The following is a 25,752-nucleotide window of genomic DNA, read 5'->3' on the forward strand; positions in this document are numbered from 1 at the left end:
GTTTCCAACACTGAGATATAGACCATATACATGACAGACATCTGGACCGCCGTGATGCTTTGTGGAATCCCTTCACTTTGTCTTTCATAATGCGCGGATGTCGTTTCCAAAATTAATTAATTAATTCCATTTACTCATTTACATCCTCTAGTGTGTGCAGGTCTGTTTACCAGTCCTGTTTTGAGCAATTATATGTTGCACATGAGCAGACATGTTATCCCCAAAGACGTCCTTGTTCGTTACAAGGCGATAACGAACGTTGATCTCACGCTGTGTTTCCGGATCTGTCAGATAATATGACGACAATGCAACTCCTGGGTGGATAACTTGTGACATTTTTTATTAGATCCTCTTTTTTTTCTTTTTTATTCAGCCTGAGAAACTTAATTTGTCCCTTTCAGAGAAAGAGGACTAAACCTGTTACCAATATAGTCTTCTAATATAGAGTTAGGGTTTATACACATGTTGACCAATGGATTTCCTGGACTTTAAACCAAATTTCCATGACCACAATTTTTTTTTAAATCTCGGTGCATATATTATTTTAACAATTTATAAAATTCCAAAGCATATGGTACAACCTTAAATGACACAAATGAATGAGAGACAATAGTTTAAATAAAAGAATAAACATTTTTTTCAATTGAGGTGCGTTCACTTGCAGCACAAAAAATGTGCGATTATGAGAGAGCGTATGCCGGCTTTTATTTTGAGCATCATTCTTTGAAAAGCATATTTATTATTTAAAACTCAGCGTAAATGCACATATGAATACAACAAATCTTTCCAGGCCTTGAAAAAACGCATTCTAAAATTCCATGACTTTTCCAGGTTTTCCATGACCGTACGAACCCTGAGTGTGAACATTAAATTAATGCAGTTCTAAAAAATGTTTAGTCAAGTCGTAGAGAAGAAAAAAAGAAAACCCAAATTAGATCCATAGCTGTGCATTTACCACCAGGTTGTCTAGCTTCTTTTTATTTATTAACCATGTCGCCCTCAAAGTGGATATTGTGAAAATTAGTGCAAGAGTTGGCAGATGGTTTTGGAAACATCATATATGTGGTCATGTTTCCAATATTTCACAATAAAGTTTGCCTGTTAAAAGATGTCCGATACTCGATGATTACTCAGTTATCATGTATATTTGCAGCGGTATTGTTGGCCAGCATTGTGACATTGTGGTCCAGTTCCACTGGTCACAGTGTGGCCAGTCAAGATTTCAGTTTTCAATGTGCCAGTTGGCAAATGAAAACATGTTCATCTGTAGTCGCTGGTTAAATTGGCCTCTGATTTTTTTTTAAATGGTGCTTTCATAGATAGATAGATAGATAGATAGATATATACTTTATTAATCCCCAAGGAGAAATTTGTCATCACAGTAGCAGCACCAATGAAAAAAACTAAACACACAAGAATAAAAAATAAAATATAAAAAACAGGGATGAAAGATATAGGAGTATACAAAGTAAAATATAAAATATATATGAATATGTAGAACATATATGCATACACAATACACAATACTAATGACAAATTAAATTAAATATAAAAATATTAAATATAGACAGTGTGCAAAGTGTGTGTATGTGTGTAGTGTAAATGAAATGTGTGTGTATGTGTGTAGTGTAAATAAATGAAATGTGTGTAGTTATTGCACTATGATCTGGCAAGAGGTGATCTGTTGTAGAGCCTCATAGCCGTCGGCAGGAATGTTCTCCTGTATCTGTCCTTGTGGCAGCGGAGCGTGAGGAGACGTCTGGAGAAAGTACTCCTCTGTCCCTGTAGGAGGTGGTGGAGAGGGTGGTCCGGGTTGTCCAATATGGACAGCAGTTTCTTCAACGTCCTCCTCTCCACCACCTGTTCCAGGTGCTCCAGCTGGCAGCCGATGATGGAGCCAGCCTTCCTAACCAGTTTGTTGAGACGGCTGGTGTCACCGGCTCCGATGCTGCTCCCCCAGCAGACAATGGCAAAGTGCAGCACACTGGCGACAACCGACTGGTAGAATAACTCCAGTATCTCGCTGCACACGTTGAAGGATCGAAGCTTCCTCAGGAAAAAGAGTCGACTCATCCCCTTCTTGTACACAGCGTTGATGTTGGCCTTCCAGTTCAGTCGGCTGTCGATGGAGACGCCCAGGTACTTGTACTCCTCCACCATGTCCACGTCCACTCCCAGGACACTCAGAGGTGGAGGAGCTGTCGCCTTCCTCCTGAAGTCCACCACCATCTCTCTGGTCTTGGCCACGTTCAGCCGAAGGTGATTGTCATCGGCCCACTTTACAAAGTCACTCACCACTGCCCTGTACTCCTCCTCCCGCACTGCAAAAACTCGGCCTCAAAAAACAAGAAAAAAAAGGAATAAAATGAGGGAATATTACTTGAAATAAGCCAAATTATCTGCCAACAGAACAGGAAAATTTGACTTGCCAAGATTTCTTAAAACAAGTAAAAGTATCTAGCCTTGAAGAACCCACAAATATCTTAAAACTAGTGTAGCCAGATGAAAAACAAGTAAATTTATCTTGATACAATTTAAGAATTATTTTCTTAATATGTAGGAAAATGTGCTTAAATTCAGCAAATACAAGTACCATCATCTTGCAATAAGGATATATGTTAGGCAATATATCTTAAAATAAGTAATGTTACACTAAAAACAAGTACATTCGTCTTGATACAATGAAAAATGTAAGAATTATTTTCTCAATATGTAGGCAAATGTGCTTAAAATCTGGAAATGAAAGTACCATCATCTTGCAATAAGGCTATATGTTAGGCAATACATCTTAAAATAAGTAATTTTACACTAAAAACAAGTACATTTGTCTTGATACAATGACAAATTTAAGAATTGTTTTCAATATGTAGGAAAGTTTCCTTAAATTTAGCATCCAATGCTCATGCAATATTCTTGGAATATCATGAAATTTACAGAGAAAAATACCATAATATGCTTAAAATCAGTAATTTGACAATGTATATCATACTAGAGATGTGTAGTTCTTCTGTAAACCCAATGAAAAACACAGTACAACTGTATAATATATTATGGTACTTTATTGAAAAGTTCCAATTAACGGTGAACAGACAAGACATGACAGTAAGTTTTGTAAAAACAACAGTTATACTGTAAACTTTATTACAGTTACGGTATTTTATTACAAAGTTCAAAGGAAGTTGCTGGCAACTAAAGTCACCAGAATTCCTTTGCAAAAACATGGTACAGTGTATAACAATAGGTTGGCATAGATTTTACAGTCAACATTTGATTATTGTAAATTACAAATGGAAATATCTTAATAACACCTTTTGGAAAACAAGATACAAACCATCGTTGATGAAAACCTTAAGAAACTAACATTCTGTGAAAAACAGGTTGAACTGATCCACTCACATGTGTTGTATACTCACAAAGCATTGTTGAGATCTTGAAGAAACAGGATGTGGACATGAAGGATATCCCATGAATAAGCAAAAGATTAGCCACTTGCCCAGAGTTGATTAAGAGCAATGAGTCTCTGTGTCCAGACTTGACTGAAGAGGGCACCCAGCATGGTAGAGTCTCACACAGACACAAAGTTCAGGAAGTTCTTCTTGAAAACTCGTATGTTGACATCAGGTGATCCTCTCTGCAGCCAAAAAAACAAAGCAAAGGCAAAGTTAGATTGATGCAGTACTTGAGCATGATGCTGAAACAGATACACATTCACTGCCTTCTGGTAAACTGAGCTCCAATGATAAAGTCACCTTTATAGTTAAACAATATTAATAAGTCAGGTTCAATGTTGAATACGGACATATTTTAGCATAAAGGCATCATTACAATGTGTTACATGTCTGTAATCTTGCAGCCTACAGATGAGTCCACTCAGGCAATCAAGACCATCATCACGTTTCACGTGGTTCGGGTTTCCAACCAGGGTAACAGCCCATCCAATTAATTCCATCATTTAAAAACATGTTTGTATTTTTTTAACCCTTGTGTTGCCTTCGGGTCATTTTGACCCGATTCAATATTGAACCAGCCTGTCGCCTTCGGGTCAATTTGACCCGATTCAATGTTTAATGTCGGTGTTCTTTCGGGAGTCAACAAACAAACATAAAGTACCTCACACTTAAACTTGGAAAACAATATTAATTCTAATAATTTTCTGGAGATTTTAATAGCTGGGGTCATATTGACCTCAAGGGTAAAATATGTTAGTAAATATAAAGGTAACAGGAGGGTGAAACATTGAATCGGGTCAAATTGACCCGAAGGCAACACAAGGGTTAAGATACACTAACATAAAACCTTTTGATGTACCCCTATAAGCAATAACACAATTTTTATTGCAAAAAAAGGATAAACTAGATTACAGTCGAGCCTGTTGTGGATTTGTATCACTGAAATACTCAGTGTACAATAGCTGATATATCTTCCTCCGCCTTACATTTAAATTGTTTTAATGAGACCCAGTCCAATTGCAAACAATGCCCTCCTGCATTTATCATTACATTTATAGTACATGTCACCTGTGTGCAAAGACAGAGTTGCAAACCTATTTAGGGTGGATTTGGGAAAGATAGTACACATGACGATATGCCATAGAATTAATTAAATGTTTCTGCTATACGTGGAACTAAATTTAAGGGGGATATCAGTTCAAACCACAAGAAAATTAATTGAGGATGATCAATTGAGGGAGGTTTGAGTTGTGCTTGCACCTATCATTTGCTATACTGAACTACATCACCGCTTACCTCGATTTAGCCTCGACAAGACTGGTGTCTGAGTCATTAGGTCCAGACTGAAGACAGGTGGGGACAGAATATCCTGCAGACATGCCATGATGTTCAGGAAACTGGAACTTAAGGCAGGCGTAGTCATCATTACTGCTTGAAGACTCACAGGTCAATCGGTTGTCTGTGGGCTGACATGATTCTCTCTACAGCCAGAAAAAAGACAATTGAAAAGATTAACAATAATATAACTTTAAATAGCATTTACAACATGACAAAGTGGTGACAACAATAACAATTTATTCTGTTGTTAAATTAACACACTGAATTTAAAACCACTTACCACCGTTTATCCTTGACAACTTGTATCCGATCATGGGTCACACGAGTGGAACAGCAAAGAAGGTGTTGAGGTTCATGCTGGTAGTCGTAGTCACACCTAAAAAGAAAGAGTAAGGAGATAAAGGACAAGGGGAGGACATACATCCTCTTCAGGAAAACCAAAATCATCTCAAGCATCAACTTTTGCTCTTTTCAATGCCAAGGTTGAAAATCAAAATGAAAAGGCTAGATTCACACTCAAGTGCCCCATGTTGTCGTCATCATAGCGGCCAAGGTTTGATTTCCGGTGGGCCCTTTGCTGCAGATCCTCCCCTGTGGTGCTTGTGTGCATCTCTAACACAAATAAAGAAAAAACATCTTAAAAAATGTCATGCTTCTTGCATTTAAATGGATTATAATCTCACCGTGTTGCTGGGTGTCATTAAGGTCACGAAGTTGTTCCATCCAAATTGGATGACAATGTCTGAAAGGTGGCAGGAGAAAATAATTAGCATTTTACGATAAACTAAATGTTCTTAATTATCTGTACATAAATGTAAACATCGACTCAAAGGACACTCTTTGGTGACGTCCTCATCTGATAATGTGGACGGTAAATGAAGATTTGAACATGAAACCATCCCCTCACTGGACAGCTCACGGCGCTTCTGAGGAGCTGTGAGCTGTCATGTCGCCACAGCGCAGTTATAAGCGTCATGTTAACAACAGTCACGTGAACAGAGTCCCGACCACGTCAACAGCATCACGTTAAGAGCGTCACGTTAACAGCAGTCCCGACAGCATATGACACAGCGCAGTTTAAAGCAGTCACGTGAACAGAGTCCCGACGTCACGTGAACAGACCTGTACAATAACGTGTCTGGTCACGTGACTGTCCGGACTGACCGCTCCGGTATATGTGAGCTTGTCTATACATGTCTGCTTGGAACCAGTTTCAAAGCACTTCAATAAAATGGTCGTTATTAGATGAAGTGTGTAGCACGTGACCCCTCAGGTGTCTTAACCCACCTGCCACAGTTATGAACCTATAATACGAAAGTTAGCTACACATTGCCTGAGCTAACATGTGGTAAAGTAAGCTAATGTTGGCTCCTTCAACACAGAAACCGACAACCTACGTTACATCGACGATGTTAAAGAAACGTGAAGACACTTAACCATCAGATAGCTAAGTTAACTTACTCTTGACGCCCAAGGCGACACAGAACTGCAGAACACCATGCCTCGAATTCAAAAGTAGCTACCCGCTAGCTCACACGAGGCTAGCTCAACCCCTCACCAGAGAGCCGAGTAGAAACCTCAAAGTGTCACTAACGTTGCCCGTTCAATACAACTTTTACTCTCTGAAATTAAATTAAGTTGGCATTCTTACCTCAAGAAGAGCTGTCATGTCAGGAGGCTGTCGTTCCCTCTGTGACGTTTCGTCACTGAAGTAGGAGAGCAGCGCGCAGCTCAAACTGCGGAGAAGTGGCGCGAAACCGGGTTCAACAGTTCAATCAGTGATCGTTGCTTTCTGATCACTGCACCTGGCCTCGCCTTTGAACTCTCTCTCTCTCTGTTCTCTTGTCTGTCTCTGGCTGTCTGTGCTGTTTTCTTCTCTAGTAACTAGATTATTTGAAGAATACAATACAATAAAATAAAATCGCAGGAAAGGACATATTACATTTAAGAATTTAAATAATAAAGGACATTTAAAAAATAATAAAAATGAAAGTAAATACAGTGTATCTAAGTGTATATTAAGTGAAAGCGGTGTAATGTTCATTGATGTTGTAAAGTCTAATAGTTGCCAGTAATGTTCTCCTGTAACTGGAAGGTTCTCCTGTATCTGGAAGGTTCTTCCTGTATCATGAAGGTTCTCCTGTATCAGGAATGTTATCCTCTATAAGGAATGTTCTCCTGTATCTGTCCTTGTGAAGCAGAGCTGAAGCAGTCTGTTGAAGAACGTGCTCCGCTGTCCCTGCAGTAGGTGGTGGAGAGGGTGCGGTCCATGTTCTCCAATATGGACAAACATTTCTTCATGTCCTCCTCTCCACCTGTTCCGGATAGTCCTCTTTGCAGCCAATGATGGAGCCGGCCTTCCACACCAGTTTAGTGAGTCGGTTGGTTTTCTCCAGTTACAATGCTGCTCCCCCAGCAGAGTACGGAGAAGTTCAGAGCACTGGTCCAACAGCCTGGTAGAACATCACCAACATCTCAGAGCACTGGTCCAACAGACTCGTAGAACATCATAATTGAGATTTTTCATATATTACAAACATTTGAGGACTTCCTTGAAAACCTTCAAAGGAGTGCATTTGTTTTCTTCTCGTTTTTTAAACCGCTACCAAGCAGGGATGCTAAGTGCTAGATATTGCCAGCCTACATGGTTGGGCCCCATTTGGGAGTGGCTACAACCTGGAAAAGAAAGCTAAGATCTGACATGTTTAGAAAAAAAGAAGCTAAAATCAGCCCAAACTCTTAACAGGGTCTCAGATTTACAAAGCCACACACCCTCTTCAAGTCCTGGATTTCAGACAGCCAATTAACTTTTGTGGGTGTTTTGGGGGAAATGTCACCCCTTCATCTCATTGTAGGCCCTGTCTTGAGTGTTTGTGTTCAATTTTGGATATCCAGGACTAATATTTAGGAGATTATGACCATTTTTGCACTTATCAAAAAATATGCGAATATAAGAGAATAAGGCCCAATTTGACCATTTGGACCTTTTTTGGGGGCCCTTAAATTGCAGCTATCAGTCCCAAACTTTAGGGTATTCATATTCAGATGTCCCTCCACATCTCTAAGTTGCTTGAAAGTACGAAAAATTAACTAAAAGACTGGTTTTAAGGATTTTCCTCTTGTGAAGGTTTTGGAGGCGATTTCACCCCATGACCTCAATGTATTATATTTAGGTAAATATTATATGTGAGGTTAATTTGAAAGACAATTAGGAGGTTACGGGTCAGTTGGCTGAGTAGTGTGTGTGTGTGTGTGTGTGTGTGTGTGTGTGTGTGTGTGTGTATGCATGTGTTTAAAAAGATGCTAGTGTCAGAATTTATTTTAATTTATTCATTATCATTTCTGATTACAAATATTTGACACAGTGCTGTCGTTGATGTACATTTTATGAATAAATAAAAGTACACTTGTTCTCTGATCTTGAGAATTCACATTTATCTTTTATTGAAGAGGGAATCTATGACAGATCTGCTCACTGATGTCATCGAAGGTATAGGCGCCAAAGTACTGAATGGTAATATGTCAGAATTTGGACTGGTGAAAAACATATTTCCTTTTGATTCCAACGTACAAGTAAAATACCATCTTGGAGATAGAATAGAATTGCACAACAGTTCAAATGACTCAGTGTTTTCCCCAGATATGTCTATTATATACAATTGTGTTCTGTATTTGGTCTAGGAATACATAATTGCTCCGCTGTGTTTTAATATTGACACCAAAACAATAAACTCCATTGAGTTTTTATTAGTGCTGTGAAAAATAACGCGTTAACTCAGTTAATTAAATTACAGGTTTAACTATTATTATTTTTTTTACGCATTTAACGCATGCGCAGAATGAGCTTCCAATCCGTCTGTTGTTGGTCATCTCTAACCAGCAGCATGTCATTCTGTCTCTACGTGTCGCGTTAACACGACTCCGACCTCCGCCTCGCGCGCCGCAGAGCTCGGATGCTCGGAGCTCTTGCCTGTCTTGAGAGCCCTGTAAATGTAAATATGTGATTAATCATGATTAATCCACAGAAACCTGTGATTAACCTGATTAAAAATGTTAATTGTTTCACAGCCCTAGTTTTTATCTGTTTTTAATTTGTAAAGAGATGGAAAGGATGGGAAGCTTGAAATAAGAAAGTCTGACTAACAAAGCAGTTCTGTACTTGTCAGTGTAGACCAAACAGCCTTATGATTATGTCAATTCTTGTTTCAAGCATTAACTTGCTCAAAACAAGTAATAACATCTCATTAACAAGTTTTAATACCTTATTAAGATAATTAAGGACTAAAACACTTAAAACAAGTGAAATGCTCCAACATGAAAACTGCCTTGTAAGAAGAAATATCTTGTCAGTCAAAAAACAAGCATAGATTGCCTTAATTTGAGATATTTCATCTTACTTAGATTTTAATTTTTGCAGTGCGTCCATCCCTAATACACCCGACCACTGCAGAGTCATCAGAGTACTTCTGCAGATGGCATGACTCCGTGTTGTACTGGAAGTCACTGGTGTACAGGGTGAAGAGGAAGGGAGACAGAACAGTTCCCTGTGGGGCTCCAACATCACTGACCACCGTTCCAGACAGCACACGGCCCATTCTGACAAACTGTGGCCTGCCTGTGAGGTACTCAGTGATCCAGGAGATGGTGGACGCGTCCACACCGACCACCCGCAGCTTCTCACTCAGCAGCAGTAATAATAATAATAATCATTTACTTTATATAGCGCTTCTCAAGGCACCCGAAGTCACTTTACAGAGTACAGAGTCCAGTAGTCACACACACACACAGTCATCCCTGTGGTGATAAGCTACATCAGTAGCCACAGCTGCCCTGGGGCAGACTGACGGAAGCGTGGCAGCCAATCAGCGCCTACGGCCCCTCCGACCACCACCAACATTCATTCACATCCATACGAACACCAGCAGTGTTAAATGCACTGGAGAAGTCAAAGAAAGTGACTCTCACAGAGACACCGGTTCCATCCAGGTGCGACTGAGCTCGTTGCAGCAGGTAGATGATGGCGTCGTCCACTCCCACATGAGGCTGGTAAGCAAATTGCAGAGGGTCCAACGACGATTTCATGCTGTGTTTGCCAAAAAATAACATTAATTTGAACAAATGAACGTGGATGTTTAGCAGTGAATGGAGTAGCTGTGGTGTCATGTTCTGGTGTCTACTGATACCACTTACTGATTTTAAAAATAAAATGAAGAAAAAGGAGGCAGGTTCCTAAAAACCTTAATATTCCTTAAATTGACTCTGTTATGTCACGTGTCTCCAAACTTTGAGTTTCTTTTAACTTGTCTTGTTCTGTGTTTTTTTTCTTTGGATCTGTGTGTTTCTTATGTTGCTGCCTGTCTTGTTCAGGTCACCCACGAAAAAAGAGATTTTTACTCTTAATGGGTTTCATCTGGTTAAATAAAGGTTTAATAATAATATAATATTCGCAGTAAGAGAAAGAAGGAACCAAAAGAAGTCTTAGAGGAGTCAAGTGGCTGAGGAAAGGAATCTAACCCAAATCTCCTTCATTTTCCGTCCCTCGAGTGGCACAGCTCTTCAAGGGGAACTGATTTTCAGGCAGTTGTCTTCTGATTAAATCCTAATCTATTTTGACACCTCGTGATAAGATGTCTTCGTTATAAGTCCTCCTTTACACTGTCAAACCCCCCGAAAAAATCAGGTGTGAGTATCCAATGTTTATTTGTCATTTAACTCCCATATACTTAAACCCAAACTGCAACCTTTTCCTAAAACTAACTAAGTAGTTGCGTTGCCAAAACCTAAACAGGTTGTTTTCACGTGAGCACTGAAGTTTATCACTTCTGTAGGAAAAGCATGAAAAATAAGCAGTAGCCTACAGTTTTGGTCAGATAAATGTTTAGTTCAGGTGGTAGATTAGGTCACTTATGAATTGTTATTAAATGTAAGTCACTAATTCTGGTGAAAAAACTCCATTCTGAACACAGGTGGAGCAATAAAGACACCGGGTGGTAAATTATTTTAAATGTGCATGTAACCGCTTATTTACAACAGCACATTATCAAAGTCAATCACAATGGAAAGAAAACAAAAATCAAAGTGAAATCAGTAACACTTTTATTAGCCTGCCAGAGGAAATTAATTCACATTTGATTACAGGGTCTAAATAAAGTTAATTTGTGGGCCAAGGTGAAAGAGCTCATTATACTTCATCATTAATGGCGGAGTTCAGGATGTGGATCCCATAATTCTCAATAGCAATCAGTGGCAATTATTAGGGTCCTCGTGCCGACTTAGTCGTAGAGGAGCCGATTGTTTCTCGATGAGTTATTATTAGGGTCCTCGTCCCGATGTAGTCGGAGAGGAACCTATTTTATTTCTAGAAATTCTTCTTCTTCTTTTCGTCTGCAAAGAAACATGTCCCAGACGTATTCATCATACCACAAACCTTGTGAAGTTTCACATTGCGAAAAATATCCTCCAAGAAAAATATGAAGTTAAAAGAAGAATCCAAAAGGAGAGAATCTGAAAATATAGAGGATGAAGACTGAGGTCATATAGGAGGATCAGGACTAGACTGAGGTCTATAGAGGACCAGGACTACATTGAGGCCTATACAGAACCAGAACTACACTGAGGCCTATAGAGAACCAGGACTATACAGGTCTAAAGAGGACCAGGACTAGATTGAGGTCATATAGGAGGATCTGGATTAGACTGAGGTCATATAGGAGGATCTGGATTAGACTGAGGTCATATAGGAGGACCAAGACTAGACTGAGGTCATATAGGAGGATCAGGACTAGATTGAGGTCATATAGGAGGATCTGGATTAGACTGAGGTCATATAGGAGGACTAAGACTGATGTCATATAGGAGGATCAGGACTAGATTGAGGTCATATGGAGGATCAGGACTAGACTGAGGTCATATAGGAGGATCAGGATTAGATTGAGGTCATATAGGAGGATCTGGGACTAGATTGAGGTCATATAGGAGGACCAAGACTAGACTGAGGTCATATAGGAGGATCAGGACTAGATTGAGGTCATATAGGAGGATCTGGGACTAGATTGAGGTCATATAGGAGGACCAAGACTAGACTGAGGTCATATAGGAGGATCAGGACTAGATTGAGGTCATATAGGAGGATCAGGACTAGACTGAGGTCAAATAGGAGGATCTGGATTAGACTGAGGTCATATAGGAGGACCAAGACTAGACTGAGGTCATATAGGAGGATCAGGACTAGACTGAGGTCATATAGGAGGATCAGGACTAGATTGAGGTCATATAGGAGGATCAGGACTAGACTGAGGTCATATAGGAGGATCAGGACTAGATTGAGGTCATAGAGGAGGATCAGGACTAGATTGAGGTCTTATAGGAGGATCAGGACTAAACCGAGGTCTATAGAGGACCAGGACTTCTCTGAGGTCTATAGAGGACCAGGAGGAGGTATATAGAAAAAAACGAGCAGCGGGAGGCCGAGGTGGCCTTAAATACATATTTAGGCAATAATGTATGAGAGGCAGTACTATATCTTCAATAATGTCCGCTTCAAGGATGTTGTGAACATGTGCGACATTATAAATAGTAAGTATATAGTAAGCTGCCTTTCAGCACAAAATAGTTGTCGCCATCAAACGTCGTGTATCGCATTTCAGTAGCCGAGAGAAAACAGTCCCCGTGTGTGAATATCTTTCCAACTTTACCAAACTTCGTTGTACAAAACATTGTTTGCTGACATGAACGCGCTTCATCAAACACCAGCACCGGCTCAACGTTCAGACGTGCTGATCCCTGAAGGTTTCTTCCCTTTTTTCCCCCCTGAAGGGTTATTTGGGAGTTTTTCCTGGTCCGATGTGAGGTTTTGGGGCAAGGATGTCTATGTGTACAGATTGTAAAGCACTCCGAGACAAATTTGTAATTTGTGAAATTGGGCTATACAAATAAACTGAATTGAATTGAATTGATCCCCTAGTACAGGGGTCAGGAACCTTTTTGACTGGGAGAGCGACAAAAAGCCAAATATTTCCAAATATATTTCATTGAGAGCCATATGGTATTTTTAACGTATAATTGTAATGCGACTTCTGGTGCTGCGTGATGCTACGGGGGTGCAGGTGACTTTGTCTTTGCTCCGCCGCTTATCGGAGAAGTGTTCACGCGACACGTAGAGACAGAGTGACATGCTGCTGTAGAGACGATCAACAACAGACGTTTAGTTTAATAAAAGAACAAAGACGTCTTGAAGAAAATAACCTGACATTACTTCTGCTGTAATCTGGCGCGATAGAGAAAATTACAGGGGGGCGGGGCCTCACCCTGATAGAATGGTGGGGGAAACACTGGGATGTGTCACATGCAAAAGACTTTAAAAGTTGAATTTACATTGTTTTGTAAAATCGAGAAAATGAGCCCAGCCTCCAGAGGGTTAACGTGACATATTTTAATGTCAGTCAGTTTACCAAGGCCACTGGTTCTGCTGTTCAATGTTAAAGATCACAGGACCAATAATGTTTCAAATACACCTTCTTTTTTTACTAATCTGGATGTTTCACTGAAGAAACAATTCATCATCCACGATAATAAATACCTCGCTGGTACTTTATATGTAGAAGCCTCTTTGAAAACACAGCTCTGTGTGAAGTTTTGTCTTTAAAAAAGAATACAATTAAACAAGTGTCTAAAATACACGCTGTCTGAAGTGATTACTCGTTCATTTAGAAGATTTAGTCTTTAGAAGAAAAAAACCTTTTAATCGCGATTAATGAATTTCAAAATGTGCGATTAATTAGTTAATTTTTTTTTATCGATTGACAGCCCTAGTTTTTACTTAAAACCAGACTGGTCATGAGCGAATTGACACGAGGGGCAAAACACACAACAATCTGGCAGGGAACAAAGCAAAGACTGGGAGAATATATAAGGTGGGGAAACACAGGTGTGGGACATCAGGGATCAGCGAGACGGGAGTGGCTGGGGCAGGTGACGGGAATGACACAATCAGGAGAGGCTGAGGGCAGGTGATGGGAATGACACAATCAGGAGAGGCTGAGGGCAGGTGACGGGAATGACACAATCAGGAGAGGCTGAGGGCAGGTGACGGGAATGACACAATCAGGAGAGGCTAAGGGCAGGTGACGGGAATGACACAATCAGGAGAGGCTGAGGGCAGGTGATGGGAATGACACAATCAGGAGAGGCTGAGGGCAGGTGATGGGAATTACACAATCAGGAGAGGCTGAGGGCAGGTGATGGGAATGACACAATCAGGAGAGGCTGACGGCAGGTGACGGGAATGACACAATCAGGAGAGGCTGAGGGCAGGTGACGGGAATGACACAATCAGGAGAGGCTAAGGGCAGGTGACGGGAATGACACAATCAGGAGAGGCTGAGGGCAGGTGATGGGAATGACACAATCAGGAGAGGCTGAGGGCAGGTGACGGGAATGACACAATCAGGAGAGGCTGAGGGCAGGTGACGGGAATGACACAATCAGGAGAGGCTAAGGGCAGGTGACGGGAATGACACAATCAGGAGAGGCTGAGGGCAGGTGATGGGAATGACACAATCAGGAGAGGCTGAGGGCAGGTGATGGGAATTACACAATCAGGAGAGGCTGAGGGCAGGTGATGGGAATGACACAATCAGGAGAGGCTGACGGCAGGTGACGGGAATGACACAATCAGGAGAGGCTGAGGCAGGTGACGGAATGACACAATCAGGAGAGGCTAAGGGCAGGTGACGGAATGACACAATCAGGAGAGGCTGAGGGCAGGTGATGGGAATGACACAATCAGGAGAGGCTGAGGGCAGGTGATGGGAATTACACAATCAGGAGAGGCTGAGGGCAGGTGATGGGAATGACACAATCAGGAGAGGCTGACGGCAGGTGACGGGAATGACACAATCAGGAGAGGCTGAGGGCAGGTGATGGGAATGACACAATCAGGAGAGGCTGAGGGCAGGTGACGGGAATGACACAATCAGGAGAGCCTGAGGGCAGGTGACGGGAATGACACAATCAGGAGAGGCTGAGGGCAGGTGATGGGAATGACACAATCAGGAGAGGCTGAGGGCAGGTGACGGGAATGACACAATCAGGAGAGGCTGAGGGCAGGTGACGGGAATGACACAATCAGGAGAGGTTGAGGGCAGGTGATGGGAATGACACAATCAGGAGAGGCTGAGGGCAGGTGACGGGAATGACACAATCAGGAGAGGCTGAGGGCAGGTGACGGGAATGACACAATCAGGAGAGGCTGACGGCAGGTGACGGGAATGACACAATCAGGAGAGGCTGAGGGCAGGTGACGGGAATGACACAATCAGGAGAGGCTAAGGGCAGGTGACGAGAATGACACAATCAGGAGAGGCTGACGGCAGGTGACGGGAATGACACAATCAGGAGAGGCTGAGGGCAGGTGACGGGAATGACACAATCAGGAGAGGCTAAGGGCAGGTGACGGGAATGACACAATCAGGAGAGGCTAAGGGCAGGTGACGGGAATGACACAATCAGGAGAGGCTGACGGCAGGTGACGGGAATGACACAATCAGGAGAGGCTGAGGGCAGGTGACGGGAATGACACAATCAGGAGAGGCTAAGGGCAGGTGACGGGAATGACACAATCAGGAGAGGCTGAGGGCAGGTGATGGGAATGACACAATCAGGAGAGGCTGAGGGCAGGTGACGGGAATGACACAATCAGGAGAGGCTGAGGGCAGGTGACGGGAATGACACTATTAGGAGAGGCTGACGGCAGGTGACGGGAATGACACAATCAGGAGAGGCTGAGGGCAGGTGACGGGAATGACACAATCAGGAGAGGCTAAGGGCAGGTGACGAGAATGACACAATCAGGAGAGGCTGACGGCAGGTGACGGGAATGACACAATCAGGAGAGGCTGAGGGCAGGTGACGGGAATGACACAATCAGGAGAGGCTAAGGGCAGGTGACGGGAATGACACAATCAGGAGAGGCTAAGGGCAGGTGACGGGAATGACACAATCAGGAGAGGCTGACGGCAGGTGACGGAATGACACAATCAGGAGAGGCTGAGGGCAGGTGACGGGAATGACACAATCAGGAGAGGCTAAGGGCAGGTGACGGGAATGACACAATCAGGAGAGGCTGACGGCAGGTGACGGGAATGACACAATCAGGAGAGGCTGAGGGCAGGTGATGGGAATGACACAATCAGGAGAGGCTGAGGGCAGGTGACGGGAATGACACAATCAGGAGAGGCTGAGGGCAGGTGATGGGAATGACACAATCAGGAGAGGCTGAGGGCAGGTGACGGGAATGACACAATCAGGAGAGGCTGAGGGCAGGTGATGGGAATGACACAATCAGGAGAGGCTGGGGCAGGTGACGGGAATGACACAATCAGGAGAGGCTGAGGGCAGGTGACGGGAATGACACAATCAGGAGAGGCTGAGGGCAGGTGACGGGAATGACACAATCAGGAGAGGCTGAGGGCAGGTGACGGGAATGACACAATCAGGAGAGGCTGAGGGCAGTTGATGGGAATGACACAATCAGGAGAGGCTGAGGGCAGGTGACGGGAATGACACAATCAGGAGAGGCTGAGGGCAGGTGACGGGAATGACACAATCAGGAGAGGCTGACGGCAGGTGACGGGAATGACACAATCAGGAGAGGCTGAGGGCAGGTGATGGGAATGACACAATCAGGAGAGGCTAAGGGCAGGTGACGGGAATGACACAATCAGGAGAGGCTGACGGCAGGTGACGGGAATGACACAATCAGGAGAGGCTGAGGGCAGGTTACGGGAATGACACAATCAGGAGAGGCTGACGGCAGGTGACGGGAATGACACAATCAGGAGAGGCTGAGGGCAGGTGACGGGAATGACACAATCAGGAGAGGCTGAGGGCAGGTGACAGGAATGACACAATCAGGAGAGGCTAAGGGCAGGTGATGGGAATGACACAATCAGGAGAGCCTGAGGGCAGGTGACGGGAATGACACAATCAGGAGAGGCTGAGGGCAGGTGATGGGAATGACACAATCAGGAGAGGCTGGGGCAGGTGATGGGAATGACACAATCAGGAGAGGCTGAGGGCAGGTGACGGGAATGACACAATCAGGAGAGGCTGAGGGCAGGTGATGGGAATGACACAATCAGGAGAGGCTGGGGCAGGTGATGGGAATGACACAATCAGGAGAGGCTGAGGGCAGGTGACGGGAATGACACAATCAGGAGAGGCTGAGGGCAGGTGACGGGAATGACACAATCAGGAGAGGCTGAGGGCAGGTGACGGGAATGACACAATCAGGAGAGGCTGAGGGCAGGTGCTGGGAATGACACAATCAGGAGAGGCTGAGGGCAGGTGACGGGAATGACACAATCAGAAGAGGCTGAGGGCAGGTGACGGGAATGACACAATCAGGAGAGGCTGACGGCAGGTGACGGGAATGACACAATCAGGAGAGGCTGAGGGCAGGTGACGGGAATGACACAATCAGGAGAGGCTAAGGGCAGGTGACGGGAATGACACAATCAGGAGAGGCTGATGGCAGGTGACGGGAATGACACAATCAGGAGAGGCTGAGGGCAGGTGACAGGAATGACACAATCAGGAGAGGCTGAGGGCAGGTGATGGGAATGACACAATCAGGAGAGGCTGAGGGCAGGTGACGGGAATGACACAATCAGGAGAGGCTGAGAGCAGGTGACGGGAATGACACAATCAGGAGAGGCTAAGGGCAGGTGACGGGAATGACACAATCAGGAGAGGCTGACGGCAGGTGACGGGAATGACACAATCAGGAGAGGCTGAGGGCAGGTGATGGGAATGACCAATTCCTGGGGAGACAGACACAACATTAACAGGGTGTTACAGTCCTCCCCTCTGCTAAAGCACACTGAAACAGGTTGGTCTTTATTGGGCGGAGGCGGCCCCTCCCTCGGCCTCAGGCTTGTGGACAGAAGCTCCCTGACAAACGTCACTCGTCACTCGTGCTCATACCTGCTTCTCCACCTCATACCTCATTCCAACAGGTGAGTAAAAACTGTTCCCTTACTTAGTTTTTTTACTGTAGATTGATCGATACTTTAGGAATGTATAAATTGCGAAATGCGAAAACATATACAATGTTCATCTTTGTACTCAACTTGTCGACAATGGCTTAAATAAAAAGAAATTAAATTGTAACGGATAAAGAGTAAACAATTAATTTAGTTTTTTACAATGCTGATAGAAACGAGATATATATTTATAATATATATATACTGTGTATATATATATACTGTATATATATTAATGAAGCTGTTTATATGATCGAATGAATGAACGTACACTACAAACTGTTTTTTCAATAAAGATAACATTAAATTAATCATAAATACACTCTATACATTGTTAATGTGGTAAAGGGCTATTCTAGGTGAAATATATCTATAGGTGTTGTTAATATAAATCTAAATTATTGAATTGGACTGTCCTGTCCAGGTCCCTTCAAACCTCAGAATAAACAGCACGTAGCAGCTGAAGTAGGTGCCTGATAAGATGATAAGAAGTATTATGTCTTCCTCTCGAAGGTTAGCTACTCCGCCTCACCCTGAATTTTTACTTTACCAGACATCCAATTTTGAGTGATGCTAACAGTGTATCGAGGCCCATCTCCAGTGTTCTAATGGTATATTGTGGTATAGAAAACCCATGTGGCATTATATTAGCACAGCTATAAAACTGGCTTTCCTTTGAGCTACAAGTTTGAACAACATTAATAATTCAAATAAAAATCTTTATTTCTAACCTTGTCGATGTCTCGACTATATGTTCTGTTCCTTTTGCAATTCATTTGAAAAATAAAAGTGTGATTTTTCATGGAAAACACCAAATTAACAGGGTGATCGTGCACATTTGTGTGTGTGTGTGTGTGTGTTTGTGTGTGTGACTCACAGCAAACGGGTACTACGTAGTGTTCAGGTGATGAACAGGGTTTGGCCTGACAAGTTATTCCGTGCTTCTTGTTCTCCGATGGCAGTTTTTCAGTCGCCTCCTCATCATGTCCGCCGACGGCAGAACTGTGAACGATGTGATAAGCTTCCTTAAGACCTGCCAAGGAGCCGAATCACAGCAATGGATGAAGTTCTACGACGGCTGGGCAGAGACCTACGAACAAGTGACAGAAGCTCCTCACCTGCCGATGTATACTAGCAGATCATCTGCGTAGAAGAGCACTTTGTTGTCCTTCTGGTCCATTCACACGCTGTGGTCGACAGGGAACCGCTGTGGTGGACCTGAAACACTTCATGTGACCTCCACATGGTTTTAAACAGGACATCAGCATCCTGAACTACAGGGCACCAAACCAGGCAGTAGACTTCCTGATGGAGAACTTCTCTGGGCGTCCTGAGGAAGTCCAGGTTCTTGACGTGGCCTGTGGATCTGGATTGGTCGCTAAGCTGGTAAGCCCCAACGGAGAAAAGTGATACTGCGTGATTGAACCATAGCCTCGGTTTCATAATCAAAGTCATAACAGTAAAAACTAGAATGGGCACTCGGTAGAGTGCATACCTTCGCATATCACAAGATTGGGCATTGAATTATGAACATTTTGGCATTAGTTGCATGCCAATTGGACAAAAATGTATCGTGCTATGGTAAAAAAAGAGGTTGACCTTTCCATGACCTTGACCTTGACCTTTGACCCGATTGATCCCAAAATCTAATGAAATGGTCCCCGGATAATAACCAATCATCCCACCAAATGTCATGCGATTCAAGAACATTTTGACCTGTTCATGACCTTTGACCTTGACCTTTGACCCGATCGATCCCAAAATCTAATCAACTGGTCCCCGGATAATAAACAATCATCCCACCAAATTTCATGCGATTCGGTTCAATACTTTTGAGTTCTGCGAAAGATTTTGACCTGTTCATGACCTTTGACCTTAGACCCGATCGATCCCAAAATCTAATCAACTGGTCCCCGGATAATAAACAATCATCCCACCAAATTTCATGCGATTCGGTTCAATACTTTTTGAATTCTGCGAAAGATTTTGACCTGTTCATGACCTTTGACCTTTGACCCGATCGATCCCAAAATCTAATCAACTGGTCCCCGGATAATAAACAATCATCCCACCAAATTTCATGCGATTCGGTTCAATACTTTTTGAGTTTTGCGAATAACACGCATACAAACAAATAAATAAATAAATAAATACACGGCGATCAAAACATAACCTTCCGGCATTTTCAATGCGAAGGTAAAAACACAACAAACTAGAATGGGCACTCGGTAGAGCGCATACCTTCACATATCACAAGATTGGGCATTGAATTATGAACATGTTGGCATTAGTTGCATGCCAATTGGATAAGAATTGACCGCGCTATGGTAAAAAGAAGATGTTGACCTTTTTATGACCTTGACCTTGACCTTTGACCCAAAAATGTAATCGAATGGTCCCGGGATAATAACCAATCATCCCACCAGATTTCATGCGATTCGGTTTAATACTTTGTGTTATGCGAATAACACGCATACAAATAAATAAATAAATACACGGCGATCAAAACATAACCTTCCGCATTTTCAATGTGAAGGTAATAAAAAGACAAAATGCGCTGTTGAGAAAACGGGAAGCTTCAGTTCTGAGTCTTCTGGGTCGGTTCCTTCAAGTGTGACGAGCGCTTCAATGAAGCCGGAGGTGGAGAAACATTGTTTCTGAACGCACTTTGAAGACTGCATTTCCAATGTTATAAATCTAGAAGGTCCAATGTTATTAATCCATCATCACATATGGATATATGTGTGTTTATATTTGTGGAATCACCTACTTTATATGTATTTTACACCTCATCATTGGATTGCTGTCCAAAGGGTTTTAATCTGTTCTTCTTCCTCTACTCCTTATTCCTCTCCTTCTTCCTCCTCCTCCTCTTCTTCTTGTGTTCAGATGATTGAACTGGGCTTCAAGCACTTTGTGGGCGTGGACGGCAGTCAAGGCATGCTGGACCAGGCCGCTAAGACCGGCTTCTATAAGGAGCTCAGACTGGCCTTACTGGGAACGGACCCGCTTCCTGCACAGACTGGTATGCTAAGCTAACGCTACATGCACACACTGACGGATCTTATCACAGCTGATTAGGGTTTGACTTCTGCTCGCAGACAGGAGGAGGTGACTTGTTAAAGGAAGCTAAATGTTCAGATCATGTGAAGCCTGGAGACATGACGGGATAAAACATAGAAGAAGTTCACAAAATACTAGAACAGTGGTTCTTGACCTGGGTTCGATGGAACCCCGGGGGTTCAAGACACACACAGCCCGGTTCACATGAGCAATGTTGGGCCATTTTGTCGATGGTAAAAAAAATTGGCTGCCGAAATTTTGGCAACACGCGATTTTTCTTCTTTCCAATCCTTTTCCATGATGGTAGACATGAAAAATAAGTAAAGGAACTGACTTTTTTTTGCGAAAAATCATACGAGATCGGCACTCGCCGAGGCGAAGGCCCGCATTTCTGAACTTGTGTCTGAAAGGCAACAGTCACATTGATTTGCAGTAAATATTCATTACCTTCGCATTGAAAATGCGGAAGGTTATGTTTTGATCGCCGTGTATTTGTATGCGTGCGTGTTATTCACATAAGTCAAAAAGTATGAAACCGAATCGCATGAAATTTGGTGGGATGATTGGTTATTATCCGGGGACCATTTGCTTAGATTTTGGGATTGATCGGGTCAAAGGTCAAGGTCATGAAAAGGTCAAAATCTTCTTTTTACCATAGCGCGGTCAATTTTTATCCAATTGGCATGCAAATAATGCCAAAATGTGGCTGCGGCAAAGGTATGTGCTCTACCGAGTGCCCGTTCTAGTTACCTTCGCATTGACAATGTGGAAGGGAATGTTTTGATCACCGTGTATTTATTTATTTATTTGTATGCGTGTTACTCGCATAACTCAAAAAGTATTAAACCGAATCGCACGAAATTTGGTGGGATGATTGTTTATTATCCGGTGACCATTTGATTAGATGTTGGGATCAATCGGGTCAAAGGTAAATGTCAAGGTCATGAAAAGGTCAAAATCGTCTTTCTACCATAGCACGGTCAATTTGTATCCAATTGGCATGAAACTAATGCCAACATGTTCATAATTCAATGCCCAATCGTGTGATATGTGTTATGTTTGTGTGTGAAATTCACGTTTTCTGTTGTTCGTTCTTTGCACACAGATGGTGATGTGTGTACAAGTGATGCATGGTTCATTTTGTGCACTAATAAAATACATACCTATGTTTTGAAGATATCAGATTTTATTTTTCCAATTACGAAGGGTTCGGCTGATGCACTGATGAAGCTTGCAGGGTTCAGAACCTCCAGTAAGGTTAAGAATAAAATGGTTTCTAATGAGCGAGGTGGTGAAGGTAGAAGAGGGATGTGATGTGTCTGAGGAGTTCTCCTCCTCCTCTGGCTCCAGGTGTGTTCGACTTGGTGATGATCGTCGGCGCTTTACGACAGGGTTTCGTGCCGGTCTCTGTCATCAGGGAGCTGTGCCTCGCCGCCAAGCCAGGTAACCAGCATGTTTCACCAGCTGAAGGTCACATGACCGTTTCACTGAAGCGGGTCCCATGACCGTTTCCCATTCCTGTCGTTTGTTGGGCTTCTGGACATCATTGACTTTCACTGGGCTTTAATGTCTCGGTAGATTTCGACAGGGATCGTAAATGCTCAGTCTGACAATATGCGGACGATATACTGTTATTTATTAGTAACAGATTCAGTACTAAACATTGTCTTGTGTACTAATTCACTTTTGATTTTGATTTCTTGGCTGGATTCTTCTGTATCCGTTCTGATTTACGTGTGTTTAAACTGAGAGACACTGGAGCTCTCCTCTATGATATGATATTAGAGGAGAGTAAAGCTATATCGTACTGTTTAATGCAGGCGGATACATTTGCATGTCGAGAATCTGCCTGGAGTCGGAGGCTGCAAACGAGTACAAGGTTTCTCTGGAGGCGGAGCTGCAGCTGATGGAGGAGGAGGGACTCTGGAGTCACGTGAATACCAAAGTGACGGAGAAATACATGATCGACGTGTACAATAACTGTGACGATGTGCAGAATGACAAGTACACTAATGGGGCCAAGTACCTCTACAGGAAGTCCCTTCAGTAGTCCTTCTGGGCCCGGTCCTGGGCCTTGAGCTCAGTGGTTTCCTTCAATAAATGATGAATGGATGGTAGTTATGCCAATAAAATGACGCAATACAATAAATTAATTAACTTAATAAACAGTGTGTTTATATTGTTATTGCTTCTATTCTTTTTGTGGTTGCCTTTTTAAAGCGCTGTACAAATAAAATGTGTCATTATTATTAAGTAAAAGTATCAATATCACAGTTGATCAAATATGAGGTGTCACAGTTTGACTATGTACAAAGTGAATAGCCCGTGATGTTAAATATAATAACAATAGTGCTGTGAGGATGCTGTGAGGATGCAGGGAGCCATGGCAACCGCTACTCGATGACCTCAGCGGGATGATGGACTTCTTCTTTCCTCATGTCAGCTACCAGGAGACAACGCAGTCAGGCTTCCTTCTGGAGCAACAGCGCCCCCTGTTGGTGACCGCCGTGAAACACAAGAGGCTTTTTATTTACACTACTTACACTTGTTGACCAATGGATTTCCATGACCTTTCCATGACTTTAAACCAAATGTCAATGACCAAACAAATACAAATAACAAAATACCTTAAATGACACATGTATCAAATATATGTTGTCTAAATGTTATTTGTTGTTAACTGTTGACTGTGTGCACTTTACTACCTTATCACTTTATTACTATTATTCACTTTATGTCGGACAAAAAGAGACAAACATACTTTCGATTTTCTGTATTTTCAACATTGGAAAATTGACAATGAAGATGACTTTGACTTTTGACTGACAAATGAATGACAGACATTAGTTTGATTAAAAGAATACACATAAAGGTGTATTCTTTTAATCAACATATCCATGTTCATTTACACAAAATTAAATCCCCAAAGTTTTGGAAAAGTCATGGAAATGTGTTATATTCTTGAATATCCCAGGCCTGGAAATAACCATTTTTTAAATTCCATGACATGAGGAGAGAATTAGCTTTGAAAAATGTCTCCATCTATTTTTTTATGCCTGCTGTTCTGACTTTTACAGTGTGTATTTATGGGCGTATATGGATCAGCATCTTTTTTGTGTGTACATTGAAAGCACGTAATTGTGTTAATTAAGTGTAAAGAAAATCTGTCATAATGCACACAGGGCTGAATGTTCACCTCTTACAAAATACCAAATATCTACTGTCTTTGGGCTACGATGCCGAGGCGGCGGACGCCATCTGAACTGCTCAAACAACCCATGCAGCGCTGCAAGAACACAGAGCAACTTCCTGGGAAAACTGTACGAAAGGAGTGGTTTTCAAAAGACTCATTTTAACTTGAGAACAATCTGTGCCACGCATTTTAAGACACGACAATAATGTAATGTAATGTAAATCATTTAAAGTGCTTTCTTTCTGTTTCCTTTCCATCCCTGTCGAGCATGAAATCTGATGCTTCAAAATCTGAATAAAACATAATTCCTCTTTGCCAACAAACATAACGTGCCTCTAACACTCCCCCATGTGTCACTTTGACCTGACAATCTGACTCTGGGATTTCCTACAAGCAAGTGCATTGTGTGGGCTGCTTTGTTGAGCTGAGATGTGCAGGGTCATGTGTGTATGCGGGGGTGGACATGTACAGTATCGGATTCTAAGTATATTCACTGGTCACTCTGATCTGAAAGAAGTGTTGGCAGCCAAATCAACTTATCAGGGAGAAATTATCTTTTACATAACTGCAGTACTCACACACATAAATACAAGCATATCTACATGTCTTTAAATAGTATCTCTTGTGGTCCTGAAATCATGATTTCTCTACCTCCATAAGGCTGTCTGAACTTTCTATGCCACCTCGTGGAGAATTAATATGACTGGCCCACAGAATTGAAGACCAATTATTGTAACTCTGCCTCTTTTTAATTGGGTTTCTACATGCGGTTGTTATTCCAAGTTGTTCTAGCCTCTGTTAATCTGGTTTGATGTACTTAAATATCATTTTATATTTATATATTATATATATATATCATTATATATATTATATATATATATCATTATATATATTATAAATATCATGTATATTATATATATGTGCGCACAAGCTGCTATAAATCAGGACTAGATTGAGGTCATATAGGAGGATCAGGACTAGACTGAGGTCATATAGGAGGACCAAGACTAGATTGAGGTCATATAGGAGGATCAGGACTAGATTGAGGTCATATAGGAGGATCTGGGACTAGATTGAGGTCATATAGGAGGATCAGGACTAGACTGAGGTCATATAGGAGGATCAGGACTAGACTGAGGTCATATAGGAGGACCAAGACTAGACTGAGGTCATATAGGAGGATCTAGGACTAGACTGAGGTCAAATAGGAGGATCTGGATTAGACTGAGGTCATATAAGAGGATCAGGACTAGACTGAGGTCATATAGGAGGATCAGGACTAGACTGAGGTCATATAGGAGGATCAGGACTAGACCGAGGTCTTTTGAGGACCAGGACTTCTCTGAGGTCTATAGAGGACCAGGAGGAGGTATATAGAAAAAAAACGAGCAGCAGGAGGCCGAGGTGGCCTTAAATACATATTTAGGCAATAATGTATGAGAGGCAGTACTATATCTTCAATAATGTCCGCTTCAAGGATGTTGTGAACATGTGCGACATGATAAATAGTCAGTAAATAGTAAGCTGCCTTTCAGCACAAAATAGCTGTCGCCACCAAACGCCGTGTATCGCATTTCAGTAGCTGAGACAAAACAGTCCCCGTGTGTGAATATCTTTCCAACTTTACCAAACTTCGTTGTACAAAACATTGTTTGCTGACGTGAAC

At 42.5% G+C, this 25,752-nt stretch overlaps 1 protein-coding gene and 1 long non-coding RNA gene across 8 annotated transcripts; one reads left to right on the forward strand and one right to left on the reverse strand.

The window, feature by feature from the left end:
• Positions 1-3,134: 3,134 nt before the first annotated feature.
• LOC130209668 (uncharacterized) lies at positions 3,135-6,524 on the reverse strand. Of its 7 annotated transcripts, none has more exons than XR_008834671.1 (5): positions 6,439-6,524; positions 5,471-5,529; positions 5,068-5,399; positions 4,746-4,930; positions 3,135-3,631 (listed from the first exon to the last, which is right to left on the reverse strand). It is a non-coding gene; the product is annotated as an uncharacterized LOC130209668 (long non-coding RNA). The 7 variants fall into 7 exon arrangements; XR_008834672.1 differs by lacking the exon at positions 6,439-6,524 and adding an exon at positions 6,249-6,409; XR_008834668.1 differs by having other exon boundaries at positions 5,068-5,529.
• A 12,289-nt stretch (positions 6,525-18,813) lies between these two features.
• On the forward strand, positions 18,814-23,078 carry LOC130209913 (methyltransferase-like protein 27). Its single transcript, XM_056439832.1, has 5 exons — positions 18,814-18,930; positions 19,088-19,216; positions 20,720-20,855; positions 22,244-22,336; positions 22,714-23,078. The coding sequence occupies exons 1-5, from the start codon at positions 18,814-18,816 to the stop codon at positions 22,941-22,943; spliced, it is 705 nt and encodes a 234-aa protein (XP_056295807.1). The 3' UTR covers positions 22,944-23,078.
• Positions 23,079-25,752: the final 2,674 nt, after the last annotated feature.

This window comes from Pseudoliparis swirei, chromosome 19 (assembly GCF_029220125.1).
Source record: "Pseudoliparis swirei isolate HS2019 ecotype Mariana Trench chromosome 19, NWPU_hadal_v1, whole genome shotgun sequence".
Lineage (NCBI taxonomy): Eukaryota > Metazoa > Chordata > Actinopteri > Perciformes > Liparidae > Pseudoliparis > Pseudoliparis swirei.